This window comes from Protopterus annectens, chromosome 8.part0 (assembly GCF_019279795.1).
Source record: "Protopterus annectens isolate FY-2018-M chromosome 8.part0, PAN1.0, whole genome shotgun sequence".
NCBI lineage: Eukaryota > Metazoa > Chordata > Ceratodontiformes > Protopteridae > Protopterus > Protopterus annectens.
This window is the reverse complement of record NC_056741.1, coordinates 777,847,721-777,872,155: the sequence shown is the minus strand read 5'-3', so window position 1 is coordinate 777,872,155 and position 24,435 is coordinate 777,847,721. Positions and strand designations below refer to the sequence as shown.

The window sequence follows — 24,435 nt, the reverse complement described above, 5'->3', positions numbered from 1 at the left end:
CTGCAATTTTTCTCCTTGTTCAGCCTGGTGAGTGGGACATCAGTGTGCCTGACTATAGAGTCACCTCTGACTAAAGTGTTGGGTACATTTTCTTGCCTTAGGGGCTGTTGTTGGGTGACACACTGGTGTTGTGAGCTATGTGTCACTTTGGTTGTGACTGGTGTTTGTTGGCATTTCAACTTCAGAGGCCCTTGTTGCTTGGGCAGGTTATTGTTAAGGGCCTCCACATATGTGGGTTTAGTGTTGCTATGTGTGGGTATTGATGGTGTGGGTTTTGAAGGGCTATGAGTTGCTTGAGGTGTAGGGCAGGTGTTAACTTTCTCCTCTTGACTGTCTAGCACAATTTTGGCCGGAGGGAGTTTTGCTTCCAGTTTGGCTATGTAAGTGCATCTGTCGCAGGTTGTAGTTTGGCTATGTAAGTGCATCTGTCGCAGGTTGTAGTGTTAGGTGGTAGGAGGAGAGGGTTGTCTGTGTACATGAGGCAGTTGCCGCATTGCCCCATTTTGCCCAGATTCACCAGGTGGACAGGAAAAATCACCGGAAGCTGACCCTTGGACATGCCTGTTTAGGTGCGTTTTTTTGTAAAGTACAAGAGCTGTTTTCCCTTGCCTTTGCAAGGTACTTTGCAGTTATAGGCTGTTTAGTGCCTACGATTAATTTCTCCTTATTGACAAGGAGTGTTGAGTGCTTGTATCAGTTTCAGGCTACTAGTGCTTTCCAGCAGGTTCTAGAGCAAGTGCTAGTCACAGGGGTTCAGATTTTAGTGCTACTACTGAGAAACCAGCTAGTTCTAAGGGAAAATTTGAAGAGAAGACTTTCTGGCACCTGGAATAGTTTAACTGTAGCTCCGTGGTGCTGCACGATGGGAAAAATGCACAAACACACATGTTTTTTAGCCAGAAAGTTGAAAGGAATAGAAATCAGCCCAAAAAGGCTAATAAAATTACAATTTCAGAGCTGGAAACCACTCCTATTAGCCTGACAAGTTTGATAGGCAGTACAATGCTCACCACTCCCACTGGTAAGCAGTAGGACTTCCCTCTACCACAGCAAGGTCTAGATAGCTCTGAGCACAGAAAATAAAGTCCTGAGAAAAGCAAAGCCTGGGATCTGGACTGTACTGGCTAGGATATGTGGGAAATGAGCAAACAAGAAAGTTTTTTTTTTTGGTTACAACAGGCTAAACAATGCAATAATACAGTAAATAAACACAGAAAAGGCTAACACACATGAGTGTGTAGTCCTAAACAGTAAATGCAATTAAAACTCTACAAAATTAGCAATTTAAAACTTTTTAAAAGAAGCAAGGCAAGTGCACAACTGAAAAACGATTTCAGAGGCAAATAAGTAACTAGTCTACATATACAGAGAAGTCTATATATATATACAGAAAAGCAGCTAAAACACGCTTAAACAATTCAGATGCAGTGCAACCTAGAGCACTTGAGATGTAGCAGCATTATTCTCCATACTAAGATTTTGCCTGACCTGTTCACTACTAGCTCACTACTAAGCAAGACGTATTTCCTTTTTCTTGGTTCTTTCTCTCTAAATATTCTGTTTCCTTTATTATTTAATGTTTCAGTTTCTCTTCCTTTTCTCTATTTTCCTTTCCTAAATCCCTAACATTTTGCCTGTATCTCCTGTATTGTCTCTTACTTTTTAATATTTGCCCCTTAATTTTTCTTTTCAGACCTTCGGTTTTCTTAAATTTCCCCATACTGTTTCAGTGCATCACACTAAAGACCCCCAACCTGTCCCTTTCCACTGTATTTTCCTCCATTGCTTATAGCAACATTTTCCAATTTTCTTGTTTTTCCACGTCATCTAACAATATTTGATCCTGCCATTTCCACCCTATGCTGCTTTTTCTTCCCATTTCCTTTAGTTTCTTTACTTTTCTTACTTATTTTGGACTGTTGGACAAGTTTGCCATATTTTCTTCATGATACCTAAATTGATTCTGCTAAGCAGAAAAATGTGTAATTTGTTTCCCTGCTTGTTCGTGTTTCTAGTGAATGTGAATTCCCTTACTTCCTCAGGCTTGGTCTATCAAAATATCTGCCCAGCTACCCTGTACGCCCCCCCCCCCCTTTGCAAGTCATTCCATGCTATTTAATTCCTTTTGCCCTTTCCCTTGCTGGCTGTGGCATGATGTTAAAATGTTTGTGTCTTTCGGCTTTTCCCGGTTAGGGGTCGCCACAGCGGAACTCCGGTCCGCTAATGTTTGGTAGTGGATTTTTATGTACCGGGTTACCAGCCCTGATGCACAACCTTCAACGAAGGCACACCCCATTCACGTATGCCTCCACACAGAAGAAGCTCTAACTGAGAATCGAATGGGACAACGTCTTACTGTGAGGCGACAACGCTATCGCAGCACCACCACCGCAGTGTGGCATGATGTTAAAATCTTCTCCAAAAAAAGTTCTATCACCTTCTTGTACAACTCCTTCCATTTCTTAAGCTAAAAGTTTATGAAATTGTAACCATACGATTAAAACTCCAGTACTGGCTTTGAGTGGATCCCTCTCTTTTAAGTCTTCTGTATTTAGCACAGAGCTACATCCACCCAGGGTATTTTGTTCAAGACTCTGGGAGGTGTGAGATATAACATTTCCATCAAAATGGAAGACAACAACTTGTATTTAAATTCTGCTTAAATATTTCAAGTTGCATGTGTAGTGATCTGCACAATGCTACTTTATACTTCTGTGCTTTTTGTCCATAGTTTAGCCGAAAAGGTATCTGTTTGCACTTTTTATAGTTTTTTTTGGGACCTTAGTCTTGTAGTTGTATGAAGATTGTGTATTACTGCAAGATTTTTGCATTGTTTATACATTATAATGCACTTCTATTTCTAAAAGTAGAATTACCTCATTTAATCTCTTATTACAGTGTTACTGGTAAATGTCTGATTAGTCTGGTGTCTTAGTCTGTGCTAGGATTGTAGTAGTGGCAGTATTGTGAATTCTGCTCCATGATTTGTGCTTCATTTCTTTTTATAGATGTATATACCTGCTTAAAGTTACATTCCAGTGCCTTTCTGTTCACCTTGATGCTGTTTTTCCCCAGTTCTTTGAGTCTGTCCCACCCTCCTATTCCGACATTAAGCTAAAAGTTTCTGAAATTTTAAGCATAGGACTAGAGCTCCGTTTTGAAATTTTTCCCGAACCCTCTTTCCCTTCTCTTATTGTGGTTTTAAAAGGCTGTGTCTTTACCTTGTGCCCTTTATGATAATCTGACTTCCAAAGTCCTTCCCTCCTATCTTTCAATGGTGCTGTTGGTTGTATGAGCTATTTAAGTACTTTCTCACCCATTGTTTTCCATATGTATCCTTAATATTAAGTGCCCACCTAGCAAATCAGTATTGGACTTGAGTAAACCTCCTTTATTACAAATTAACTCCATTACATTAAACAGCACTATCATCCTACCTAAGCACACAGTCTAACCTAGCCTAACCTCAGAGACTACTCAAGGAGACCTCTGTATAACCTAGTTCATGACATAAAGGAGCCCTGACAACAAGAATATGCATTTTACAAATGTCTCCGTAGCTAGGTTAGTAGATATGAGCATCCTGAGTCAATGTGGAAATTGTCTCATGTTCACAGACAACCATTTAATCCTTAAAGAAACAAATACAGTATGTGTGAGAGATGCACATACGCAATTTCACTGGATGCAAAAATGTCTCATACAAACAAGGTTGTAAAGAACATACTACATCCACCACACAGTGTTCACCACATGCACACATAGACCAAACTGTGCTGAGACACTTAAAAAGCAATCTTCCCAAACCTCAAAGACCTCCTAAGCCTATGATCAGCAATGTCTATCCTCAGCAGTCTCTAAAGAACTCATCAAAAGTAACACCAAACCACACATATGCATACATCCAGTGGAGCCCCAAGAGCTAAGCCTATAAGGCAAGCCAGCACATTACCCAGGACTTGTCACAGGAAACTCTGTTGTACAACACATAGATGCCCCTCTCACCAGATTGAACAAGGAGAAGATAACAGTAAGTTACTTATCTGGAGCCAGGATCTGCCAAGTTAGGTACTCACTCAAAAGTCATTATACCACAGTTACCAGTATGATTCTGTCATAGTTCAAGTAGGCGTTAAAGACCTGAGATGTACTTCCTAGGCTATATGAAGAGATACATTATTGATCTCTCTGAATGTGTCTCAGGCAGGTAATTGCCATCCACTGAGCAGCATTTTAACTTAACCAAGGATGATGCCACATTACAAACAAAAGACGATTGGCTACAACAATTGGCTTAGTTTCAGTTGCCTTTCTAGGGGGATTCAGTATTTGTCAGCATGGGAGGAAATGGTTAGCAAACCTCATTGCTTTACAAAGGATAGTCTGTGCTTGTCTCTCTTAGGCTTCTGAATATTGACTAAAACTTTATCCACCCCTTTAGAGCCATTTTAAGGCAGTGCAAAATTGATACAACTACCAACATAGCAAATGCAAAACCCAAAGAAACTTCTCAGTGCTAGGAACCTAAACAAGAAACTCCACACATTTAAACCATCAGCTAAACTGACAGGGACATAAGGTAGTGGAATCTCAAGCTATATTAGAAACAAACATAACTCCACATTAGTTAAAACAGTGTGATTCCCTGGAATTTGTCTATATGCAAATCACCATAGTCAAGGTCTCATACCATATCCTAGTAAGCTGTAGGTCACCATATATGTCCCTTGAATCCCGTTGCTCATACATAGACCTACTGGAGACACTTACCATTAAACTAAACACCCTTTTCATTGGAAACTTTAACTACTGCCTCTGTAGACTGGGAAACGTATACTGCCTTATACTCACAGACATAACGATTCCTGGACTTTATTAACACAAATATCCTTGACTGGATAATGCACACACCCATCAGAGGTTCAAACATACTGGACCTGCTACTCACAAATGTGGGAGAGAGCTGCCCCCCACCCCAGGTCACTTCCTCACTGGTGAGTTTGGACCACAAAGCTGTTTCCTTTGAAATATAAATCAACTTGATATAACCCCAGCAAACTCTGTAACAGTTAGGAACAATTCCAAAGCAAACTATGTACTATTAAGCAATAGTTTGTCAAAATTTAGTCTCCCTCCCAGCCCATATTTTACAGCAAATTGTGCAGAATTGTTCCCAGGGACCCTGTACAGCCATGTGAATGGCTGTCTAGAGGTTTCTGTACCTACTAGAAGTAAGCCCAAAAAATAAACAACCCTGGTGGAATCATAACCTTAAAAGGGTATATAACAAACCAAAATAAGTTAAGGCTAAAATCAGAAATACCAACTCCTACAATGACGGGAGCTCTTTAATTAAACTAAACAGGAAACTAAGAAGACTAATTAAGTCCAATAAAGCTAGTTACGAGGGCAAGATAGCCCCGCATACTAAAGATAACCACAAGGTATTCTACAGCTAGGTCCAAAAACCTCAAAGGCAGTACACATCAGTGTGTGCTGAAAAGGTGGTCAATGGTGCCACCTTCACTGATCAGAGCAACATAGAGAATTTGCTTCTTGACAAATACAGCTCAAACTTCACCCCACACTCCCCCCTGACACCCCCTATGAAATATCTACTATCATAATCCCCCAGCTGTTAACAGGGAGCAGGTCCTGGTGGCACTTGCTAAGTCCAAAAACAGTCTCAGTGGGCCATGACAATATCTCAGAATGCCTCCTAAACAGCTGTCAGGATGGGTCTACTTCAAAAAATTGAAATCTCATAACATTGAAACTCAAAACACTGACACCATAACATTGAAAATCCAAAATACTGAAAACCCAAAACAACGTAAACTCGGAACACTGAAATTTTGCATCATAAGATTGAAAACTACAATGCACATGTAAATAACATCTTTTCCACCTGTAACACCACCAAACTAACCAACACACTTTTTACTATGTTTCTGCAGGGAAGCAAGCCCCTCCAGCACCCCCTGTAAATTAAATATGCCAACTCCAAGATCGCGCCACAGTGGAAAAAAGTTTATTTCCTAACCTCACTGTATTGCGATCAGCATACAGAATGTAAACATAATGTCTAATCGCCTAGAAACATGTACAGATTAGCAAAATAAGCACATTTTCTTCTACTCACTTCTCCCAGCACTTGTCAGAACACTAACAACTTCCTTGAAAGCAACACATCCATATGTTTACATTCTGTATGGTGATCATGTTACAGGGGGGGGGGGGGGTTAGGAAATTAACTTTTTTCCACTGTAGTGTGATCTAGGAGTTGGTATATTTAATTTATGGTGGGTGTGGGCGACGGATTCCCCCACATAGTCTACTTAACACCGAAAGTGTGATAAGAGACCTTGGGACACAGGTGGACAGTAGTCTCTCCTTTGATAATCACATCACCACAGTAGTCAGGAAATCCTTCTACGTGACACACCTCATCACCAAAGGTTTCTCATCCAGGAAAAAGGAGGTCATTGTTCCCCTCTACTTGTCACTCATTAGACCCATTATAGAGTACAGTGCCCCTTTTGGTATGTTCCTCACAAGGCATCTACAACAACTGGAAAGGCCACAGAAATACCTCACAAAGAGGATTACCAGCCTCAAACAGATGCCCTACACAGACTGTCTCAAAAAACTCCAGCTTTACTTCATTGTATATCGCCTACTCAGAGGCGATCTCTGCCTAACATACAAAGCTATGTCACTTAAAGAAATCCCAATCCCTCTGAGCTACATACTCTAGGGACCTAAACCTTGTCACCACAATAAACAGAACATGCTGGAGGGATAGATTCCTGTCCCAGAGATTTCCCATACTCTGAAACAAACTACCTATCTATATCAAACAAAGCTCCTCATTAGCACTCTTCAAGAAAAATCTTGATGATTGGATGGAAGATAGGAAATTCACCCCGGGAATCATTTCTGTGGCTCTGCTCGACAGGGGCACAGGAAAATAATTTTCTTGGGTGGCGAAAGCCAGGGTACCTTTTGGCTAGGCTTATATAGGGCCAATAGCCTACTACCTACCTGTGAACCTTTGAACATGGGGGGTGCAAGGGGGCTTGCCCCCCTGCAGAAACGTAGTAAAAAGTGTTTCTTACTTTGGTCGTGTTATAGATGGAGGGGGTGTTATTTACATGTGCATTTTAGTTTTTTATGTTATGATGCACATTTTCAGTATTCTCAGTTTTCGTTGTTTTGGGTTTTCAGTGTTTTTGGGTTTTCAATGTTATGGTCTCAATGTTTTGAGTTTCAAAGGTATGAGATTTCATTGTTTTGAGAGAGACCTGTCAGGACCACTTGAATCACTTTTCAGCTGTGGTCTCAAAACAGGCTTTGTGCCATGAGAATGGAGGACTGCGATGGTTGTCCGAATTTGCAAAGGTGGATCACCAACTGACCCCAGTAACTACTAACCTATTAGCCTGACAAGTTTGATATGCAAAGCCATGGAATAAATTATCATGGAAATGATCAATGAAGACACAGGCAACCTACAGACACTGAACTCATCCCAGTTTGACTTTGTCAAAGGAAGGCCATGTATACTAAAGCCCATAATACATAGGAGCACAATTGGGTTGGATTCCATGGCTAGGCTTGTAAAGGCCCTGGAGGGTCATTAGCCGAGTATATAACTGTGAACCTAAAAAAGTTTTAAAGAAGTGCTTTTCTTCTCTATTTGCATCATAAAAGTTTCCTGTTTTCATAGGTTTGTTGGTTCTTACTAAACTTATAGCCAGAGGGACTCTCAAGATGCTCAACCACATCACCCATTACTGAGCAGGATACTAACAATGTGTCTTAATTAGTAAACATTCTATGCATATCTTTGTTGAAAATTTGTAATAGTTTATCCAATCATCCAGTCTGGTTTTAAAGGTTGCTAGGCAAATACTCTGCTTGATGGGTAGGACATCCTATTCCAGAAATGAGAGTTTGCATTTGGTTAGATAGCTGTCACCCTATTTGGTATTGCTGATGTGGTTGTATAGGCTTAAGTCTCTAGAGTGTGTGTGTGTGTGCTTTGCCACTGGTTCTATTTTTGTGAAGGAGTTCAAATAATAATGAATCATTCATAGCACAGAGGGCTAAGCATAGATAGCCACTCAGGAGTCTACATGATACTGTGTAGAGGGACACAGGGCTTTTAGTCTATCAGAATAGCTAATGGTACTGAGACCTCAGAACTTTCTGTTGAGGAAACATTGAAGTCTGTCAAGCTGGTTTAGGTGCTGAGCAAGGTACTTGCTGAAGGGTGTATTATATTCAGTGATGGGCCTGATAAGGGGTGTATAAAGTGGGACTATAACTTCACTGGACTATAAAGAATAAGTTGCATAAGGTAGGATTTTCTAATCTCTACAGAGGTTTTTTATGCTTTTCCCACCAGTATTATCCTCACAAGTCACCCTATTCTCTTCTTACTTTCTTTCACGTACTGTAGTACCCATTTTAGTTTACCTTAATCATTATAACCAGCCATCGTCACCTTCCCTTCACACTACTCATCCCAGTCCCTTCTTGTTGTCTTTTCTATTTTAAAAATATTTTCTTCATTTTTGCCTGTAATAGTTATGTGACTACTCTTTTCTTCCCTACTTAAAGCGGTATCTGCCTTCTTTTTATGGGATAGAACTCCCTCAATATATTCTATGCCCTTGATCTATACCCGTTTCCTTCACTGCAGTGTGTAACTTCTCTTAGCCCTATCCCCAGCCACTCCTACATCTTTAAGTTTCCTAGAAATACTGTCAAGATCTCATGATTTAAGCCATCTGCCCACAAACTCCTAATAAACAAGAAGTTTGCTTGGCGTAATAAATGTGTAACACAATATTAAAGCAACAAGTGCCTTGTTTTCCATTACATTATTGGTAAGGTTAGGACCATTTGATACTGAAGTACTAGAATATATACATGAATATAATTTGATGTAAGAATGGCAAAAGAGTGGCATACTACAGAAATCCGGCTATTAGATTAATGTTTTGTGGGCTACAGTCTGCAGCTGTGAACTTGTTTCTTACAGCAACAGATGCCTAGGCTCCTTGTATAACCAGATGGGAAGAAAAATGTGCTGTGAAACAATGTATTCTTTGAATGATTAGCTTTTTCCGTACTTGAAATATGGCAAATGCTTACCCAAGCCAGCAACCCTGTTAACAGATCCTGCATCATGAGGTTTATTTAATTATCTGTCTATCTGTGCAACTATTAAACAATCTGACATACAGTCCTGAAGGCCATTGAGGAGCCAAACCCAATTTCCCAGTTGCTGCAAAGCACTGTCTGGTTAAGTGACTTGCCCAGATTTGCACAATAGGGAAATGTAGCCTTAGGGAAACAAATGGTGGACTACAGGAAGCAGCTCATTAACGGGTCATAGCCTTAATCCTCTGCAGTAACTGCCAGGCTGCACCTCCCTTTATCTGTCTGTGTTTTCCTCTTCTCTTCCTACTCACCATCACTAGCTATATTATTACAACATAAGATATGGAAACTGATGGCTGCATTATCTTTGTCTGAATTGTTATCCATCAAAATCAGGTGCTCCTTCGACTTTTCTTATCCTTCTTAACTTTATTTTCTTTCCAAATATATTGATATTGGTGAGAATATTATCAACTTAATTTTTTTTGAGAGTAGTGAGAGCTGTTTCTTATCATATTCCCCTGTCAGTGATTACCCTCACCCACCTCCTGCCTTTTTCTCTTCTATACTTTGCTTTTGTCTAGTGTCCAGTCCTCCATTTCTCCTCCTTTGTAGTCTGTCAATTCTCACTTCAAACTTTCATTTCATTTTCCATAATGTGACTGATCTCTGCAGTTGTCCCTAGCACTTGCCTTCCCCATCATCCCATATCACCATTTATCCTCTGGAGCATCTAACAAACTACTTACTCTTTTACTGCCCAATACCCTTCTTACTGCAAATCATATGGCCTTTGACTGTGCTAACAACTACCTTTTATGAACCTTTGCCCTATGAGCTTTCCTCTGTCTTCTACACATTTACTGTCATATACCCGGATTTTGTTTTACTTTTATGTTCTCTCACTTTCTGAAAGGCATTGTCTGTCTTCTCTTCTTAATTCCAGCAAACTATTTTAGCCCTCCTTTCTTTCCTTTTAATGGGCTGTGTTGCTTCTCTTAGAAATACTGAAGCCAGTCCAGGAACTCTTTTGTACCCCAGTTCTCATTCTGTTAGTTTATATATTACATACATTTTGATCTGGACCTAATAGCAGTAGCATTCTGTGAAACCTGACTGAAACCCAAAACCTGATTTCTGGGATCATTTCTTTCATTTCCCAACTACAGTACCTTGCATGAGGATCAGCTAGACTCTAGAAATGGTGGCGGCATCTTACTGGTGTTTAGAAATTGCCCTTCCAGTAGTTTACCCATATCATTGAAGGGTGATAAACGCAGCCAGACTACCTAAGTTTTGAGTTTACATTTCACATCTCTAAATTTACCATATCAGTCATCTTCCTTCTCTTGTTACTCTCTATTTGTCTAAGAAATTCCTTCAGACATCTCTTTTTGTGTCTGTCATAAAAATAACATTTTCCTCTTGATGACTTGATCATTAACTTTTTGTTCTTGCTCAGCAAAACTTTCTTGATTTCTTTTCTGACTATAGCCTTAAGCAGATAATACAGGAGCTGTATGAAATTTCATCTTCATCAGACAAATGTTCTTGGATCTCTTATTAATCATAATACTTCCAGGATATATAATCTCTCTACTGTTCATCTTTAAATAAACTCTGAATAGCCTAATCCATTGATCTGATATAAATTCATAAATAAATAAAGTTCCATGTTTTCCTTTGCTATTAAATCCAGGCCTCTGGGTCATATATATGCATTAAATTCTAAGCTCCTGAACATTGACAGGAGCATATTCTGCCAGTATAAATCAAGAGGCTTCATTAGACCAGTTCTTGGTCAACAGAACAAGCGTGAGAAGGAGTCTTGAATGACTAGTGATCTAGTGAAACTAAGGAAAAAGCTTGGGTTTCCTGTGAGAAAAGCCCTTCCACTAAAGCTAGACTTTTTACATTTATGTAAGAAAATAATACTTGTAATGCCCGTGCACTGGCCCAGCAATCAAGGAGCCTCAATCCTCACCACTAACACCAGTAAGGGGCATCCATGTAGGGAAAGGATAATAAATACACACACAGTAGAGTACAATTTCCCTTGAGCACACAGAGATTGCAGTCAGTTTGGGGCTGGTTTCTCCCTTTCTCTCCGGGTCCCCAATAAGACTTCCCATTGGCACAGCTATCGGGTCCGGATCTCATCCTAGTGGGCAAGCTAAAACCTCCAGCACCCTCTCTGTCCAACCAGTCCTTTGTGTCCCTCCCCAAGTAGCTGACACACACACACTTTGAGATAGGAGTTATATACACCCACACAGACACTCCTGGGGAAGTCTGGCACAGGTTCTCCAGCTGTGCCCCTTTTACCCAGACTATACAGTAGAAAACACTGCCACCACCCATTAATATTTATCAGCTACCAAAAGGCCCTTATGAAAGGGTGTCCAATTATACTGTGCAATATTATTATCCAAATGGTAAGTGCAACTGAACAGTCAAGGCTTATTTAGAGTGACTTTGTACAGTGTCACTATATATATATATATATATATATATATATATATATATATATATACATGCACACACACACATACATATATATATATATATATATATATATATATATATATATATATATATATATATATATATATACATACACACACACACACACACACACACACACACACACACACACACACACACACACACACACACACAATGTACTCTATAGAGATTAAATTATCTCTACACAAAACAACCACAGTTGAAAGGTTTAAAAATATTTAATAATAAAAACACAAGACAGTACTCCTTAGTATACAGTGATAGTCAAGAGTTCAGAGATCACAGAAAAATGCTTAAAATAATACAGTAGAACAGTTCTGACATCAACACAGAAAAACACTTAGTCTAATCTTCCTAATTCCTAGCTATTTCTAAGAGAAACACTATGAAGTCTAAGATCCTACTTACATACAGACAGAGAAGCAGAGTGGTGAGTTGGATGTTCTCAAGACAAATGTTCAATGCTCTCATTCTTTCTGTCCTTAAATTGATAACACAGTACCACTGATTAATTTCAGATTGCATCATTTCTTGCTGGTTCCCACGCTAACAGAACTCAGAGGTTAAAATCTTTTTTGATCTTGCAGCTAGCTGGTCAGAAGCCAGAGCAATAAAATAAATTATACATGTAAATTCTAGCCATTAAGTCTGGTCTCAAAACAATAGGCAGAATGCCTCCCTCTAGACATCTCTGATCCAAATTTTAGATCAAAGGATTTCACAATGTTTGACTTATCAGCTTTCTTACAGTAGAGTAGAGTGCACTGTTGTTATATTTTTGCAATTCCACATCTGACAGCATTTTGTTCCATTTAAGAGAACATGCCTGTGGCTTATATTAATATTTACAAATGGCAGAGTTATCTACAAAATTCTATCTGGCTAGGCTGGCAGCCTTCACCTATCTTCACAATACCAAAAAGAGCAATTAATTTAAATTAATTAAACAAATAAATATCATGTCTTCTATAGGGAAAAGTATTTAACTCATTTAATCCTGAACAAAAAGATGCTGTTTAACAACTTTGCTTCTTGAGATCTAAGCTGGGAAACTACTTCCCTCATGAGAGCATTTCTCCAAAATAATATCTGACAAATTGTGTGAATTACAAAAAGGTGAAATATGAGGCTGTGGTCATGCAGCAGTTAGAGTTGTCACCTCACAGCAAGAGGTTCTCCTGTTTGATTCTCATCTGGAGCACCTTCTGTGTGGAGTCTGCATGTTCTCCCTGCGGTTGAGTGATGCTTAAAGACATGCAGGTAGGTGCGTGCTTGAATGGGTGTTCCTTCTTTGAAGGTTGGGCGTCGGGCTGGCAACTCGGCACCATAAAAATCCACTGCCAATAATTAGTGGACCAGAGTTCCGCTGTGGCGACCCCTAACTGGGAAAAGCTAAAAGAAAAAGAGAAAAATGTAAAATATGATTACTATTTGGTAGATGATGGGCTTTGCACTTGTGTTAGTATCAAAGCTCTGTCTGTATATGCTGATTTTATGTTGCAGATTTATGAAAGAACGGCTACTGTTTGCCAAGAAATACTAGTGCTGTTGTCAAACAAAAGGTTATATCTCTGTAAGTGTATGAGATACCTCTGAAATATCAGTAAGGGAATTGTTCACAGGTTCAAGAGCTTTCCAATGGTATATGACATGAGGAGATAGCATACTGGTGTTTTCTGATATTGCTGAATCTATGCAAATACTTGATATTTCAATACAATATTACTCTACAAAACAATTTGTGTTTGATAGCATGCATCAGTGGCAACATTGTGTGCCTTAATGTTCTGTATAAGCTGGCAGCATTTATTCATCTCTAGAGCACACAGCTTTTATGAAATCACTGTATTTATGAAAATAAATTTAATAGTCATAACTGCTTTATCAAAAGAGCATTTGTATCTCAGAATGTCTTCACTTTACTGTCATTTTTCTACTAACATACATTGCTTGAATATACCACCCCCAACAAAGCAGTACTGCACTCTATTTTGCATTATTATTGTAAAGTTAGAAATATGTCATATATTTCATAACGTTTTGCAAATACTCCTTAATTACTCCAGCTCTGCACATCCCATGCTGACCATTTCGTTAACATGCTTGGCAAATTATGTCAGCTTGTAGATATAACCTTCCTGCTCTAGTTTTAAGTTTCTACCCTTACCAGGATTTCAACAATTTGACTTTGAAAACAATTATTAGTATACTAATTTCTGGAGTACAGGGGAGTCTCTAGTTTAGATATGTGCACTCTTATTGAATACACTTGTAGGAAGCAATGAGCTAAGCTACTTTCCAACCTTAAATGATTTTGGAGTGAGATTAATAAAATGTTAGTAAAAAGCTGATCCTTTTAAGAACTTCCTGTAAATTAAGTACTTATTACTGAAAACTTTAAACAGAAATTCTTAAACATGCCTCATCGCAATACCTCTCAGCCTCTTTGCACAAGAATTCTGGACAGAGACAAAACTAATAGGGAGCAAAGGTCCAAAAATAGAGACATGTTTTAAATATTGCTTTTATAAACTTAGAAAGTTGATAGAATAACAAGTTTTGCATTAGCATACATCTGAAACTCAAATGTCTGTCATTATGTAGTGACTTTTGTTCTCGACAATTTGCAAGAAAAATCACAAATTTTATGAGGAACAGCCAAAAATATGAGGCAAAAATTTAGACAGTCTGTGAAAATCTGTACTGTTGAGAAGTCTGCTTATCCTCCAGCCAGCATTCTTTCTCTTCCACAAACTGCCTTCCTGTTCTACAAACTCATGTTCCATCTTTTCATTTAAAAATACCCATACTAAACAGATTTAAAAACTTGATAGTTTTTCACATCTTGGTGAACCTCCTCATCATGGAGTCTTCCCGTGGTTTCTGAACAGTGTAAAGATCACATTACTTACACTGTCTGCCTCTTATTTAACCTCTTCTTATACCAGAATACCGTTGTTTCCTCATGGAAAGTTATCAGACTTTTTTCCCTTCCTAAAAGTAACCATTCTTATTGCTAACTTTTTACAGAACACATCGCACATCTTCACTCTTTGGCCAAACTGTTTGAAAAGGTAATTTATCAGTAAGCGTCAGAATATGAAAGCAAATATGATATGCTATCCACATATCATCATGACTTAATTCTGGGCCAAAGTACCAAGACTGCACTGTTATCTCCAACAGATACTGTTCTTACTGCCACAAATAAGGGTATTTTCATTGATGCCATTTTCGGAGACTTAACTAAGACCTTCAACATGGTTAACAAAGTATTTCTAGGTTCTTTGTTTTTTATTTGCTTTGCCCTGTGTGTCATTTCCTAATTTAAAAGTAATTTCACTGAAGAGCCAGTTAGTTATATTCAAGTCATTCTCTTGATGTCTCGAGCACCAGAGTTTCACAGTGCTGTATCCTTGGCCCTTTTCTTTCTGCTACATTTGTCATTTCTGTCCCTTTTTGTCTTTCTTTCCTTAACTTAATTACATGCTGATGACCATGTCATTTTACCTTTCTCCTTGTTTATTACTGTTAAATTTAATGCTTACTATTGTCTCAGAAATCTCCTGATTTGGCTTAATAATGAACATTTGCTTCTAAACTGGGGAAAAACATGGTACCTCAGTGAGGTCTAACCTCCTAGCTTAGAATGTGTTTCCCTTCAAAGCAAACACATTAAACTAGTCTCCTCCTTTAAATGTTTAGGCATGTATCTAGATCCTGCTCTTTCTTTTGATGTTCACCTCAGTCAGCTCAAGCACAAAATCAGCTCCATTCTCATTGGCTGTTGAGGACTGCTGAGAGTCTTTATCTGTAAAGCATAAACTTCATTTGGTAAAGCAGTATTACAAATCTAGATAGAATGTTGCCTCTAAACAGTAGCCAGTGCTTCAAAAAATCTGCAAGCTCTTTAAATCCTTTCTAGTGGAATGTACATGTTTTTATTAAAATTTTACAAACATGGACACCATTGTATGACAATTTACAGATCCAAATGACTCTCTGTAACCAAGATCTCTGATCATCTTCCTTTCAGTAGTATTGTAACATTCCATATTTTGTCTCTCCTCATAACAATGTATCCAGATTAGCCCTCAATCAAATCTGTGCTTTTGGATCTTATGCTGAAGTAGTCGTGGTACTACAGAGATTTCCTGTTTCCCAAATCTCATTTACTGACCATGCTTCCTCAGTCCTTGACCCAAGAACTTCAGATGAATGGGTTAGAAATTCACAAAGACAAACCATTGAGTAAAAACTGCAAGATAAACTCAGCCTAGCTAGAGTTTTCACTGTGTGATACTTTAAACCTCCTGTAATGGAGACCCATGGAATGTATGCAAATGACCCTTAAGCACATCAAGTGTTTCAGCTAAACGGCTTCTGAATGCCCATGATGTTTTACTTTTTAAGTATTTGTCACTGCATTCAGGCTAGTAAGTCCAAACCCTACTAGCTGTGGATATGCATGTTGTGACCTTTTTATTGACCTCATCAGCATAGCAAAAGTGGATAGCTTGACCATACCTCAGAAACTCAGATTCTTTAAACCCAGCTGATGCCCAAAAACATTAATGTTGCTGCTGTTGTTGTTGTCTTTCAGCTTTTCCCGGTTAGGGGTCGCCACAGCGGAACTCCGGTCTGCTAATGATTGGCAGTAGATTTTGACGAACGCCGAGGTGCCAGCTCGGCATTCAACCTTCAATGAAGGCACGCCCATTTACGCATGTCTTTCAAACACCAACCCAACTGCGGGGAGGACATGCAGACTCCACACAGAAGGCACTCCCCGCACTCCAGCCGAGAATCGAACGGGCAAACCTCTTGCTGTGAGGCAACAACGCTACCACTGCAAAAACATTAATATACCTGCAAAACATCCCAACTAACATCCAAACTAAAGGGTAATATTGGCCTGAATATCACCACAGTGAAATCTCTAGCTTGGCTGGGTTTTTCTTGCAGTTTGTACTGAATGGCCCTAGAAATCAAATGTCAATCAATAAATAAATAAATCAGTACATTCCCACTGGTTATAGGTCCTTGTCAGACTGTTATGGATTTTAATCCTAAGCTCATCATACGTTTAAGAGAAAGAGCCAGTTGTAAATGTTTTCCCCATCGTCGTATCATGTAATATATTTCTCTTTGCTAACTTTACTTCCCAGATTTCTCTTCCAGCATTTCAGCTGCATGATCCCAAATGGATGTGCTTAGTTTCTCAAATATTTCACAAGTGTATATTAATTTTTTTGTCAAATGAGCATGCAGGTATAGTATTTTGCATTTTCCTGTATTTCATATTTCACAAGTGCATGATATTGTACACTGCTGTTTTGCTTTGACTGGTTTTTGACATTGCAAATTTTGATTGTTCTGTTATGTTTTTGTAACTCACAGTTCATTAAGAACAAATATTAGTATATAGTTATAGATTTTTATATTGTAATTTCTTTATGACTGACTGAAATGGGTCCTTGTAGAACAGTTTACTGCCATTGCTTGACTTAATAAACATTAAATAAGTAGATAATTAGATGAAATATAATGTAGTGCTTGTTTATTTAGTAGCATTGTACCATAGTACTCCTTTACACTGAGAACAAGTCTTCGTGAATCCCACTCATTATCATTAAATTAAACAATTTTCAGGGTTCTAGCTTCTAGTATATTTGGATCCATAGTACATAGTCCTCTACTAGTAGCAGAGTCCTGCCAGGCCTCATGGAGAGTAAAGTCAATGTTATGTATTACTGTAAAGGATTTTAGCTACAGTATAAATAACTTATGGAGTACACTAGGTCTGACCCCGTTTCTGATTGTGTTCTGAAATAAAAGGAAATGCTAGGGACAAACAAAAAAATAAATGGACCAAAATAACAGTAGTTTTTAGTTCTGAACATTGCACAAGACATAACTAATTCTGTTGAATTTTTGACATTATACTTCAACAGAGAAACCTCACAGAATACTTTGTAGCCGTGCATGTGAACAACATGATTCAACTATACGCTGCTATGCTGCATGAAAGACGCATTATTATTACTGCTACCAAACTAAGCACTGTAAGTACTTCACACTTCTTCCATGTCGCTGTAATATGTTGTAAGACTACAAAGACATCTTCAGATGTAGATATGTACCTTTTGTACTTAAATAATAGCTCTGCACACTTGTGTGATAGGTAACTCTATTCTGACTTCTGGTGTACAAAACTTGGATTTGTATAACACCTATTTGGAGGCACAACGTCAGGTTAATTATTTCTTTTCTACCTGAAGATGAGAGCTCTTTAATACCTCAGAGTTCATTTTAGTGCCTTGTACCTGATACAAAAGAATTCTTGAGTGCTATTACAGATTCTTCATTATTCGCTTATGATTTATCCCTTTAGAGGTACTTGAAAATCAAGAGCTTTGAATAATGCCTGCTAGCAGAATGTGATAATAGGCAGTTTCATTGTTATATAATAGCACTTTGAGATTATGTACTATAATAACCCTGTCCCTGACACACACTTGGGGACACTAATAATTTGGAGCTTGAAATAATGGTTTCTGTAGTGGTCTTTATGTTATTGCATGTAGTTTTGAATTTTTTTATCTAAGTTGTCCTCTTGGGTTTACAAAATCTTAAGACAACTTGGTCACCTAGACTTCTGGAAGAAGTATAATCCTGCTAATTATTCTGGTTGTATTATAGCTGTTCTTCATATGGGCATTTGACCTATGAAGGAATATTTGTATTTGTTGAGCAGGAAAGTAAGGTGCAGTATAGAACCATGGAATGGGAATAGCAGGTGTGCAGCCAAAGGAAGAGATGACAGGGAACAGGAGTGGAAGAGAATGTCATATGAAGAAGCTCAGGAAGAGGCAGCTATGTTTGCACAGAAGATAAAGACTGAGCTTAGCTAGAGGAATTGTGTGTGGGAATAAATGTTCTTTAAATATGTTTCAGAGTACAGATTGATTCAGCAAAAAAAAAAAAACTGAGAAGGCTGAAGGAATTGGACATATTCTTCTTGGCATTTTCATAAAGTAATGAGAAAAGGGTACCTCTGTGGAACAGTGAATGAACATTGGAATGTAGTGAGTTGATATGCAGAAATAATGAGATGAATTCATGATACTTGAGGATTGATAGGGGCAAAAGATCAGACTGTATACTTTGATTTGTTGAGAGTGCACAGAGATATTGTGACCAAGATAGGTAGCCATTCTTTGAATGGTGGAGTGGTGCCAGAGGACTGGAATTTAGGTATGGTGATGCTGTTTCACTACGGAGGATGTGGTAATGATCCAAAAAATGTCTTGGCAGTTATAGATCGAAAGGTCCTATTTCTATCCATAATAAGGTGTTTGTAATAATAATTCTGTAGAGTTGGGTGGTCATTCATGGCAGCCAGTTTACAATATTGGACAATAGTATGGGTAATACAATTTATTTGTTATTTATTTATTTATTTATATCTGTTCTCTAGGGTAGAACACTAATCTTCATGGACTTTTTTCAGACTCAGTTCTGGGAGAGGTGTCTGGTTAAGTGCCTTGTCCAGAGTCACTCGCTTAAGCAATGGAGGCTAAAGGAGCCAAACTTCACCCAGAAAAATAAAATGATTAACATGACTAGATCACAATAAGTTGAAAAAAAAAAAACAGACTGACAAGGCAGTGTTACACTTGGACTTTGAGTTCTTTAAGTACAGTGTCACATAAACCGATTGGTAAGTAAGGTGAACTATATGTGTATAGGACTGCTATCAGAAAGGTGTGTAGAAAACTGTCTTCAGATTAGAAGCAAAGAATAGTGATTGATGAGGGTTACCTACTGAGAAGCCAATAACAAGTGACATGCCATGGGTCTATATCATATGAGCAAATCGCACAAATTGCGAACGCTCATAATATCGAACGTACCAAACCTCGAACTTCCTATTGTGGGGGGCTGCACCCCCACACCCCCCGCTAAATATATATTCCAACTCCGAGATCGCATTACAGTGAGAAAGGGCAAATATCCCATTCTTCACTATATCGTGATCTCAGAAAAACCACTTCAAGGTCCGGTACGTTCGATATTATGAGCGTTCGCAATTTGTGGGATTTGCTCATATGATATAGACCCACATGCCATAGATGTTTGTATCAGATCCAGTTCTTTGTAAAATAATTGTGTCAGATATTGTTTGTTTCAAATGTTTAACACTAAGCCAGAGAGATCATTTTGCAGACATCACTGGGGGGGGGGGGGTGTAAACTCCACAGGATACCATTAATATAATGTAGTAAAGACTTGGTTGCATAGGACTACACAGAATCAGTAATCACATTTAAAAAACAGATGTAATACAAAAGATACACTTTCAGTTCACACCAATATCTCCTTATGGCATCCAGAACATTTTTGGTCTGGCTTCTTTAACTAAGTGATTTACCAGCTAATAATAGGCAATATTGTAAAGGGCAATGCGTTATTAACAAAATAACACTAAGATTATTAGCCTAAAATGTCCTGCAGTGGAGAAAGTAATCTCTGCTTTCCACTTATTATTCATTTTTTTATAGTTATTTTCTTATTTGTGAAACCTACATTTTATTGAGGTGTATGGTGTGAAACACCAATGTGGGAGACAGAACAAATCTCCATGAAAATGCTGGTTTATGTCACACTGTACTGAAAATATTGCTGGTTGTTTGTTAGCAACTATCAAATTAAGCAATATTTCCTTATGTACTTGGTACTTAAAGTAAATTGCAAACTGTTGCATGACATTAGATGGAACCTTAGATGTTGCTGAAGAAAACTGTTTTTTAGATTTGCAATTGTAAGTTGCATATTTTGAGAAATATCCAGTATTATTTATATTACTAATTATTCAATTAAACATGTTTTTATGTTTCTGTAAATATCTCAAAAATATGCACTTAAAGAGGAATTTCTTGTCATGTGAAAGCTTATGTCTGGTTAACAAAAAGGTTCTAACAATATATGTTTAGGTTATATAGTTTTCAAGATGTGCAAATTTGTTTGTGAAAGTTTAGAAAACATATCATTTGGGGTTTGTGTGCATTATAATATTTATTGAAAGACTATGACTGCTCTGACTATTATCACTGTAAAGAATACTTACTGATAACATTGCTGTTTGAACAGTTTTCATAGCTTTTATTGTTTACAAAATATTTACAATTGTTAATCTTATGATTTTTAAGTTTATTTTTCAGAAAATGCTCTGGAATGCAAGATGTGTGCAGGCTGCTAGAGGTGTGACATTCCGTATATGTTATTGAGGTAAAAAAATATTTCACCAAAAACATTTTGCAGTACTTAACACAGTAATCATACATATACATCTCATCTTCTTTACCCAAGCATTCTGGACAAAGCCAAAAGTAGTGGGAGGACTAACAACCCAAAATCAGGGACAGTTTTTAAATATTGCTCTAATTCACTTAAAAAGTTTAATAGAACTGTGCATTTTCTAAACATTACAAAACACACAAAAAACGAAGACTCTCAAAAGTAAAGTGCAAACAAACTTTACTGATGTCTCCTGGTACCTCGGCTAAAAAGCCTTCAAGGGATAAGTTGTTACACCAACAGCACATTTATAACGAATCATTGCACAAACCCTTTTCATTTAAAGTGACTTTGAATCACAACAAAAATATTTGTAAACTCATTTCCCAACGTATTTTGGAGCATATGGGGGACATCAGATATAGGAGATTAGATAGTCCAGTGGCACATCTTTTCTGTTTAAATCATGCAGGCTCAGATTCTTCCTTATTCTTCAGTGTGTTGGCGATGCCTTCCCATCGACATGGGCAAAGTCACCATAGAAAATTGTTAGCCTTGGAAACCAGGTTCATCATTAATTACAACGCTTTATTTCCTTCAGGTCTTAACCTGGAGGTGAATATTAATATGTGAAATTGACATTGATAAAGTAAATCAGATTTTAATTTTGTTTTCACAGGAGTTTGTCCGATTTGCAGCATGTAGTTAAATATAAAACATACATGAGTTAATAAAAAAAATGTGGCTGGGAAATGAGTTTACAAGCATTTTTTTAATGGTTCAAAGTCACTTTAAATGAAAAGGGTTTGTGCAGTGTGTATAATTGGTTAAAATCTTGTGATTCATTATAAATAATGTGCTGTTAGTGTAACAACTTATCCCTTGAAGGCTTTTTAGCCGAGGTACCAGGAGACACCAGTAAAGTTTGTTTGCACTTTACTTTTGAGTGTCTTCGTTTTTTGTGCATTTTGTATTCATTTGTGGTTTGAGTTTCAATCTTTGTTTTGATTGAGCAGACATGATGTCCATCGGAGTCTCGACAGGAGTAGCTGGTTCCGGCCAAGGAGGGGAAGGTGATCGTGTTTCATTGCTGGACATGTGGAGTTTGAGGGAAGAAAGATGTGCAGCAGATGATTTGTGGTCCCTTGGTGGTGTAAACGTACAATCTGCTGAGTTTGAGAGACTGGAAAGGTTGTTGGTAAAAGAAGTAACTTTGTTTTATGACACAAAATTGTTAGATAAATATCTGGCAACCAGATTAACTCCTCGTGGCCATAGGGTTGATCAACTTCCGACTTTTGAATTTGCGGAAGATGAAGCAGATTTGTTAGAGGAGTGGAAGACGGCATCACTTGCTTGCACCACGGCATGGTTAAAGATTTTGGTTAAACATAATGGCAGAGTACAAGAGAAGTTGCAGGCAGAAATCTTGGAGCTGCAAGAGGAGTTATTAAGAAGTGTTTCTGGTGACTGTTTTGCTGATAAGATGAAACCATTAGGGGTCGAGTATCCAAGATAGAAGGAGAGGTAATTTCAAGAAAGAAACATAAGCTTGAGCGTGATTCTGAAGACTATGAAAATAACTTATTTTTTTCTTGGCAGAGGAAGCCCAGGAGGGGCAGGAATGTTAATCAATGGGTTGGAGCAAATGCTGGCATAACCAGCGACTCGTCCATTTAATCGGGGGAAATGGCCTTCAGCAGCAGGGAAAGTGTCTCATTTGAGGATTTAAATGAAGAAAGCAACGAAGGTACACAGAACCAGCAACTGAACAGTCCCCAACAAACATGAGGGAGAGTCCAGAAGTGGCAAAGGAACAATGGAGGTACTGGGCCAAACAGCAGAAGGAGGAGAAGATAAATGTTAATGTGAACTTTGAGCCTCTCTTGTTTTGGGCAGAAGGAGTTGGGCGCATACAACATGACGAACTTGGACATTTTGACATCATTAATTTATTCAGGTTTGAGATTACTGATAAGGTTAAATGCTTGTTAAATAAGGGTATAAAATTTGTACCCACTCATTTTCCCAGTCTAGCGGATATATTGCTTGAAGTTGGATGCTTTTGTAGAAAACTGAATTTAGCCATGTTTTTTCAAAATGAAATACTCAGGTTAGTAATGTAAATGAGTTTCAGTGGGAGAGTCTTGTGGGGGAAATGACAATTATGATTCTGATAATTCATTATTAAACTTGTCTGTGTATGAAAACATGTTTATGTTGTTGTATCTTTCAGCTTTTCCTGGTTACGGGTCGCTACAGTGGAACTCCGGTCCGCTAATGATTGGCAGTAGATTTTTACATACCGAGTTGCCAGCCCTGAAGCACAACCTTCAATGAAGGCATGTCCATTCATGCACGTCTCCACACAGAAGACGCTTTAGCTGAGAATCGAAAAGGACAACGTCTTACTGTGAGGCGACAACACTACCGCAGCACCACCACCGCAGTCATCTATGAAAATATGTTTATAGATTTTAATAATGTAGAAATATGTTTGCAAAATGAGTCTGAGGAATTCTATGTCCAGGATATAGCAGAATTGATGGACAGTAATAGAAGTAACAGTGATGGGGGGGGGTGTTTGTTACTGGATATGTAAAGTTAACGGTTCCGCCTGTTCCTTATGAAAGTCATTTTGTTCCTCCCAGAAATACTGTTGCCATTAAAGTGTTTGAAAAGACTTTATGTAAAGAAACTGAACGCAAGTATAAGAATTTTGTAAAAAAAAGAAAAAGTGTAGAATTTAAAGAGGAATGGGGTACATTGCAAAATAATGATGAGAACCTGGTTTTCACTCAGGCAGACAAAGGAGGGAATCGGGTCATTTTTTCCAGAGAACAGTATAACAAAGTGGCGTTTGAATTGTTAAATGATGAGGATGTTTATATAAAATTGGAACAGGATCTTAGTATAGAGTTTAATGCATGTTTATTAGAAATTTTAGAAAGAGGGGAAAGACTTAACTTTTTTAAAGGTAAAAATATTAAAAAATTGTTCATTAAAGAGAACAAGATGGCCGCCATTCTATAAGCACAGCAGTTCTACAGCTCTTCAGATACCAGAAATAAAAATCAACCCTGTGGATATATTGTAAGAGTTAATACACTAATTGGCAGCAATAAGTAAAGTACTAGAGGTAAACTTCGCTTCTGAGGAAAAAGAATCGGAAAAAAATATACAGTAACAGCAGGATGGAACTGATTGTCGGCTTGACTCTGAACAGAGCTTAAAACAAAGGATTTAGCTAGCTCTCATCTGAAATCCCAGCCTTGGTAAAATTCTGTTTTACGGTGTCTTATAATGTCAAGAGAATATAAAACTATGGAAATCACAACTACCAAAACTAAATTATCAGCATTGCAGTCTCTGGAAAAAGAAACTTTAATTAAAAGACAGAAAACTTTTAAACAGCAGGAACCTGCAAAAGCAGGAATA

General features: G+C 38.0%; 1 protein-coding gene across 2 annotated transcripts in view; it reads left to right on the top strand.

Moving 5' to 3' along the window:
• The window catches only part of DENND1B (DENN domain containing 1B), a 3,525,330-nt gene that overhangs the window by 2,171,722 nt on the left and 1,329,173 nt on the right, over positions 1–24,435 (top strand). For both annotated transcript variants that reach the window (XM_044080248.1, XM_044080247.1), the window contains one exon: positions 17,652–17,762. In XM_044080248.1, coding sequence (XP_043936183.1) covers positions 17,652–17,762 — 111 coding nt within the window. The remainder of the gene's footprint in view (positions 1–17,651; positions 17,763–24,435) is intronic.